At 42.8% G+C, this 7,535-nt stretch overlaps 1 protein-coding gene across 1 annotated transcript; it reads right to left on the reverse strand.

Moving 5' to 3' along the window:
* Window positions 1-356: 356 nt before the first annotated feature.
* SEM1 (SEM1 26S proteasome subunit) lies at window positions 357-7,315 on the reverse strand. Its single transcript, XM_080975173.1, has 3 exons — window positions 7,116-7,315; window positions 2,500-2,593; window positions 357-550 (listed from the first exon to the last, which is right to left on the reverse strand). The coding sequence occupies exons 1-3, from the start codon at window positions 7,192-7,194 to the stop codon at window positions 508-510; spliced, it is 216 nt and encodes a 71-aa protein (XP_080831299.1). The 5' UTR covers window positions 7,195-7,315; the 3' UTR covers window positions 357-507.
* Window positions 7,316-7,535: the final 220 nt, after the last annotated feature.

Below are 7,535 nucleotides of genomic sequence, written 5' to 3' on the forward strand. Positions count from 1 at the left end.
CCAGGTTGCCTCTCACATGCGACTTCCTTCTTCAGAGGCATTTAACTTGTATGCTTCACATGTTTAAGCAAAGAAAAGTTGATGAAGTATTTCGGCATAAGACTTGTTTATTACACTTCTGTCCTGCTCTTCCTCCCAAAGTGGTAAACACTAACCACAGTAGTTTTTCTCTAGTTCTGATATATAGTGATAAAATGTCACAAACCTTCAATTCACTTTGCTTCAGTGGACTTCAAGTATCATGTTAAGGAAGTCAACATTATAATGAACCCAGACTTAGTATAGCTGACAATATTATTTTTGAACATACCAATAATTCAGAAATAAAGTTGAACAATACTGACAATACAAAACCCTTTAAGTTTCAATTTTTTATTCATACAAAACAAAAACAAATTTTGGGGGTAATAAAGGACATTCTAGTATTTCTGCTTCCAGCTAGCATTCTGTAACATTTCTCTGTTCAATATACAGCAGTCCCATCCCAGACCGCAGCATCACTGAAAGCTATGAGGTTTCCATCTTGTAGCCGTGTTTTTCTAATTCAGCTCTGTAAAGTAAAAACAAAGCACACAAATTATTTAAATCCTACGAAATGTTAGACACTCAATTCTTGCTTACATTAAAAAAAAAATACTTGATTGGAAGCAGACTAAGTTTCTATTGAGTATCAATGAGACCCAAGTGCCAGGAAGTGTCTGGGCTCAACCCAACATGTATAAAATCTCTCAAAACATATTCTAATTACTCCTCCTTTTGCTTCCAAAACAATTAGTATTCTGATGAAAAGTCTGATTACATAATATAAAATCCTTTTTAAATTGGGTTGGATCCAGATTAAAGTAAGCTGCACTATGTTCCCACTGAAATGACTTCATTCAAGCTACAATCCTATACCCACTTACCTAGAAGGAAGCTTCATGACTGCACTGTCAGTTATAACTAACTTTTCACACTCATTTAAGTAGGACCAATGTGCAACTAACTTAGTCTGGATCCAGCTGTTTATCATATATCCACCTGCACCAATCAATAGTAAAAGGTTGTTGTAAACAGTTCAATGAAATATGTATCTTGCTTCAGCTCTCCTACGCTACTTCCTCCAAAACTTTCCTCTCCCCTCTACCTGTGGTTGCATCCATTCGCCACCCACCCCTATTCCCTACTGAGATGCTAAAGCAGACACAAGAAGCACAAGCCTTTAAATTACCGTATTTTTCACCCTATAGGACGCACTGGCCCATAGGACGCACCTAATTTTTTTTGGGGGGGGGAGGGAGTAAAGGGGGAAAAATTATTTTCCCCCCCGAGCTTCCCCCGACCCCAGCCCCCAGAACATGCAGCTCTCCGCAAGCCGTGGGAGCCCAGGCCGGGCTCCCACGGCTTGCGGAGACCTGCGCGAAGCTAAGCCTGGGCGCACTGCGCCTCCCCGCTGTCCCCCGAGCTTGCGGGGCTGGCGGCGGGGAGAAGCACGCTTCTCCCCACCGTCAGCCTCCAAACCAGGTCAGGAGACAGCAGGATGGCGTGCTGCGCCTCCCTGCTGTCCCCCGAGCTTGTGGGGCTGGCAGTGGGGAGAAGCACGCTTCTCCCCGCCGCCAGCCTTCAAACCAGGTCAGGAGACAGCGGGCTGGCGGCGTTCCGGGGGACAGCGGGCTGGCGGTGGGGCTCTCCTGAAGCCTGGAGAGCGAGAGGGGTCGGTGCGCACCAACCCCTCTCGCTTTCCAGGCTTCAGCGAAAGCCTGCATTCGCCCCATAGGATGCACACACATTTCCCCTTCATTTTTGGAGGGGGAAAAGTGCGTCCTATAGGGCGAAAAATACGGTATGTTGTTTCAGTGTGCATGTATCTCCATCTTCTTTGCCTGAGGAAGCCACAAACCCCTCAAGGCCAAAGGGAGGCAAGGCATTGCTAAGCATGCAGCCAAGGTAACAAAAATACGCTATATACAGAGAAAAAATAATCTCAGAACAGGAAGCGTTATTTTGCAGATACAGTAGATAAAGGAAAACAGATGAAGCAACTGAAATATGATCCAATCATTAAATGCTTTCTCCTCCTCTTCTTTCTGATGTATCTGGCATGGTTCTTCAGTTTTGGCTATTTTATCAATATCTGCTGTATAAGAAATAATAGTCAGTCCTGCAATTAACTTAAAACTGCTTTTTCAGACTGACAATAAGTGACAGCAACACAATTTTCATCTCAAAATTCAGCTGGAGAAATTGAACTTAACCCATTTAGAGCTGCTAGTGCCTCAATAGTGATTAATACTAGTTGACACTGCAGCTATTTTATTATGTGCACAATATGGCTAAATATCAGTAAAGTGATACAGCTTGAAACTTAAAGCAACTGCTGATGTGTACAAAGTTCCATGTTACGTATGGGAGCCACTACAAAATGAGATTTTGTCCAGCATGTCAGATCTGATTCTTGTTTGAGGGATTCTAGCCTGCAATTTTTTCACTATTTGTATATACTGAAAACTTTTAGATGACCTTAGCTGATTGGAGAAATCATCTTCCACATTGTCATCATCCCAATTGTCTTCCCACACATGTGCATCTTCATCTTCATCTAAACCAGCCCAGTCTGAAAAAAAGGACACAGGACAAGTTTAGTTTATATACAGTTAAACTGTGAGCAAAACATTTCAGCAACTTGAATATCAGAAAGCTTCATTCCCTTTAATTGTGTTATAAATAGTTGTTTTTAACTGTTTTAACAATAATCTTACTGCATTATTGTTTGGGAGACTGCTTTGAGGGTTTTTTTTAACAAACAGTGTATCAATTTTATGAAATGAAATAAATAAATGCAACTTTAACGATACAATTCAGAGCACAATGTAATTTCATGCCACTCTTCTGTAAGTACAGTGGTACCTCGGGTTAAGTACTTAATTCGTTCCGGAGGTCCGTACTTAACCTGAAACTGTTCTTAACCTGAAGCACCACTTTAGCTAATGGGGCCTCCTGCTGTTGCTGCGCCGCTGGAGCACAAATTCTGTTCTCATCCTGAAGCAAAGTTCTTAACCTGAAGCACTATTTCTGGGTTAGCGGAGTCTGTAACCTGAAGCGTATGTAACCCGAGGTACCACTGTATGCAATATTTACTGCAGTTCATGCAGCAATATTAATGACAAAGGTAAAAACTGAAAGTGAACAGTGGCTAAAACATGTATCTTGTATCTACCACTTTCCCAGTATCTTATACACACTTTATAAGGTGACAGAGCTCCATTGGTATGAACTGAGATTGTTTTAACGGTTAGATCTGGACCAAAGCCAAGACTCGTGGTTTGTAAATGCATGATTGGAGTCAAATGATAGAAGCACTTCACAGACTGATCCCCTTAAAAGGTCTGGCTGGTAATTTCTAGTCACAGATATTCCAAATTTGTAAGGCTGAACAGCTCTGTTCAAGGTGGTGGAAGCGAGTAAGGTGAGTCAGTATCAAGCAACCTAGACAACACGCTAGGGTGAGGAAATGAGGCAAAGAGATTAGAGAGCAGCAAACTAGATGCTGTCTGACCAAAGATCAGGTACTGGCCCAGAAAGCTTTTTTAAAAAGAGAGAGGTTGAACCCAATTAGGGAAAGGGCCCAGAGTTCCGTCCTCCTAGTAAGGAGTATTGAGAGGTCAGTCCCTATTCATATATTTAAACTCCATGGATACTACTTCAATACCAGTTGGGACCCTAATACCAGGGAATTTGAAAAATGACATGTGAATAAGTTGCACATCAGATTTCATCACTGCAAAACAAGTGGGAGCTCAGGCTATTAAACCATGTGCTTTTCTCCTGACAGGCTTTCAAACCATTGGCACAAATGTGTAAGATTTGAGACACACAATGATAGAGTCAGCGATCAAAGATCATGTATTGCTGTACATTTCTAATGCCATCCTTCAGGACATAAAAACGACCCGTTCCAGCAATGCCTTTCTACTATTTTCCAAAGTAAAAACTGGCTTTTCAAATACATTTCTGATCTCTAGAACTCTAACCCACGAGAATAAGTAAACCAGTCCTGTGCTTAAACAATACTGTGGCAACCTGATGCAAAAATACAGTAACTATGCTATGACAGTTCACTGGCTTTGTAACCAAAATACTACTGTATAAGTTTCACATTTAGGTGGTGTTTTTCAAAAGACACAAGATACGAGCATTTCAGGGCTTTGGCATTCTCGTTTACTATATAGCACGTTGAGCTTTTATGCATTAAAAATATGAATCAAGTTAATCTTTTGATGATTCTGAAACAAATAAGTAATGCTCCCTGCTAACCAGCCTTGAGATGAGCAGACTCTCATCTTACAGTCTTTCCTCTCCCTGGAGTAAATACCACTCACTCCACTTAATCATGGCTGAGGGGTTTGTTGGCACTTATGTTAACCACTGTCAAATTCTAAACATACATACTACGATTTAGGAATGGAAAAATCCAGGATACTTAGATATATCTCTGATGTTTTATTCTATGTTTTAAATTTTGCACATTGCAAGTTTTTGTTTTGTGTAAGTTGCTTATTTATTTTTCATAAATAAATGAAACTTACTGCCTAGCATGTTTTTAACCAAGGAGTAGACCTGCCATGTTTTAACTGGGCTTTTGAGAAAAGCTTCTTGCAACTGACATTGCTATAATATTAATGAACACAATAATGTCAGCAGAGTGCATTAATTCGTTTTAGATCACAACAGCCTCTGTTCTAACAGATCAATCTCTGTTGAAATACTAAACAGAGCAACGCAAAACATAACTTGCAACACATTCTTATTTCAGTAACTGAAATTATATGGATCACTGGTATCTTTGTAGCTACCATAATTTCTTGAAAGCAAATGGGTTGGGCTGAAAGACATGCTCACTAAAATTAATACGGTGTGAAATGCAAAACCCCAAGTGCATCCAGCTGTACAGCAGCTCCGGGTAACACAATAGGTACTGATGGGGGTGGTGGGTAGGAGGCTTTTCCCCACCCTCAAACGTTCCAAACAGACAACTAGTTTCCACATCAAAGTTCTGTGCAACTTGCAGCATTTGGAACATTAGCTGATAAAATGATCACCTCGCTTTGTGTTCCCTACTGATTAAACTTGCTGCACTATAAGCAGCAGTCATCTTCACAAAAACTGGGACAGAAAGCCTGTAACTATACATTATTCATGCAGCTAAAGGATGTTATTTGCACACTTGCAAATGTAAAATTATCATCCAGTGGTATTATTTTCCTTTCACCAGATAAAATGAAAAAAATATAAAGCACTATGGGGATTTGAATGTACTGTATCATTAATTAACTACAACATGCCCACGTTTCAAAGATCTTAAAACTACTTGTATAACACAGTTGTTAAATTCTTCTACACTTAAAAGCCAACATATACGTTGTTTATTGCTCTAACATACCTAAGTAACTTATTTTTCACACTTCTGTACAATTTCCAAAAAATATTTAGCATGTGATGAATTCTTATAAGGAATACTGTACCACAATGGAATGCTTAACAAAAATAGAACAAATCGATTTCAGATGGTTGAATTTGAAAGGTAAGAATAAAATCAGCCTTGAAATGTAGGGTGCTTTAATAAAAACATTCTTTGTGGAATGTTTCTTTCTCATATGTCAATATAACTTTGCATTGTGAAACTCTGTAGCTGGAAGGTGCACTTCTGAAATTTAACACAGAAGTTTACTGATACCCATGCTATTATCATTCATACCTATACTACTAAAATTCTAAAGGCTCTTTCAGTTAGACTGCTGAAATAATATGACAAATCAGCAGCTCAAGATTTTTATACAAAAAAACTTTGCACTTCTCAGTGCTGAGCAACTGCAGCACAGCAAATGCAATTAAAGCAAAATGATAGTGGCACTGCTTTTAGCACAATGTGCATAGCATCAAGCTTTAAAATATATAACAAAGTTCAGCTACAAAGCAGAGATGTTTAAAAACATAATACTGCTAATAAATTGTATGAAACAGGCTTTTAAAAAATCCTCTACATAGTTTTGCTGAGCTATACAATAATACAGAAGCCTTATTTAAGGTCAACAGTATCCACTGTTTGTGCAATCCTGTTTTACTGTTGAAAAAGCACCACCACCACCACAGCAGATCAGCAACAGCAACGAATCAACCAATCATATTCGAATGTAATAGAAACATAATAAAGTTGAGCAAGTACTGTCTGAAACCAGAATCTGCATTTCTGGTCATTCAGCAAAGACTGAGGCCCTTGGTTCCTGAGTCTGCCACAATTTACTGGAAGCAAGTTCTATAAATGAACAGGGCTTTCTTCCCGGCTATTAAAGGGGATAGTAAACATGGTGTTCTGAATACGCAAGAGTGACAATTATTAAACAGCTGCTGCTAAATGTTTAACACACATTGACTGGCTTTCTGTACATGCCATCACGTCTATTGATCAAGGATAGCATCTTTGTTCACCAGGTGTGAGAACTTGGTCCTACCAACTGTACCCAGGAAAACAGTCGGATCACATCCCTGTTTAGCCCAAAGTGCACAAGCGGAGAGAAATCCTCCGAACGGTACACGCGTTTTAAAGCGGTCCAAAACCTGGCCAGCCACCTGTCACGCCTCAACCCTACACCTGACGTTTCTTCCACACGAGACGATTCTCACTTCGGAATGGGGGGACGATGTGGGTGAGACAGCCAGCCAGGAACTCGCGCTGCGTAAGCACACCGCACATCCACCGCACATGGCATTCTTACACTCCCACCCCGCGGGGCAAAGCATCCTGGGAACTATAGTTCGATGCTGGGAACTGCAGGTCTGAGGAGTCACGTACTTTAAATGTGTGGCGCGTGGGCAGCCTCAGGCGCGAAAGGGATGCTGGGAGATAAGGCCCCGAGGCCGCAGAGGCTCCTACGCGGGAGCAACCAAGCCCCAACTGTGAAGAGGGGGGCCCCTCTCGCGGGAACAGCGCGCGCCCACACAGAGGCGTGTTTGAGGCCTAGTGTTCAGCCTCTCCTAAAGCCTCCCCGCCCCCCCCCAGGCAACAGCGCACAGTCACCGTCCTCGTCCCTCAGCCCCCCCCCCCCCACGAGCCGCTCCCCTTCTGGGTTCAAGGCTACCTTCGGCCGGGAACTCCTCGAACTCGTCGTCCTCCTCCAAGAGCCCCAAGTCGACGGGCTGTTTCTTCTCCGACATCATCGGCCTTGCGCCGCTCTAGAGCCCGCCAGAGACTCCCACTCTATTGCTCCCCGCTGGGAATGACGGGACGGCGACGGAACCGGGAGGCCGGCCGGCAAGCGAGCGGGCGGGCGGAAGGCGCATGCGCCCTCTCCCGCGCGGCCTGGCCGCTCTAGCCGCCGACGTCGCTCGCGAGAGCGTATTGGCGTCATCCCCACCCCCACAACCACGCGCTGCACGCTCTTGGTCCCGCGTCACGGCAGTTTATTTCGCGTCCAGCTCGTTCTTTGTGTTTAGTTACCTCGGCGGGGATGTGCAGGGAGGGAGTTTCGGCGCTTTTCTTTTCGGAGGGAGGGGGGCAG

Source organism: Podarcis pityusensis (assembly GCF_964106645.2).
Source record: "Podarcis pityusensis genome assembly, chromosome: 12".
NCBI lineage: Eukaryota > Metazoa > Chordata > Lepidosauria > Squamata > Lacertidae > Podarcis > Podarcis pityusensis.

Coding starts and splice junctions, on each gene's coding strand:
- SEM1 (XM_080975173.1), bottom strand. CDS start 7,194: ATGATGTCGGAGAAGAAACAGCCCGTCGACTTGGGGCTCTTGGAGGAG. Junction 2,594..7,115: donor CGAGGAGTTCCCGGCCGAAG/GTAGCCTTGAAC, acceptor CCTTTTTTTCAG/ACTGGGCTGGTTTAGATGAA. Junction 551..2,499: donor GATTTCTCCAATCAGCTAAG/GTCATCTAAAAG, acceptor TTTACTTTACAG/AGCTGAATTAGAAAAACACG.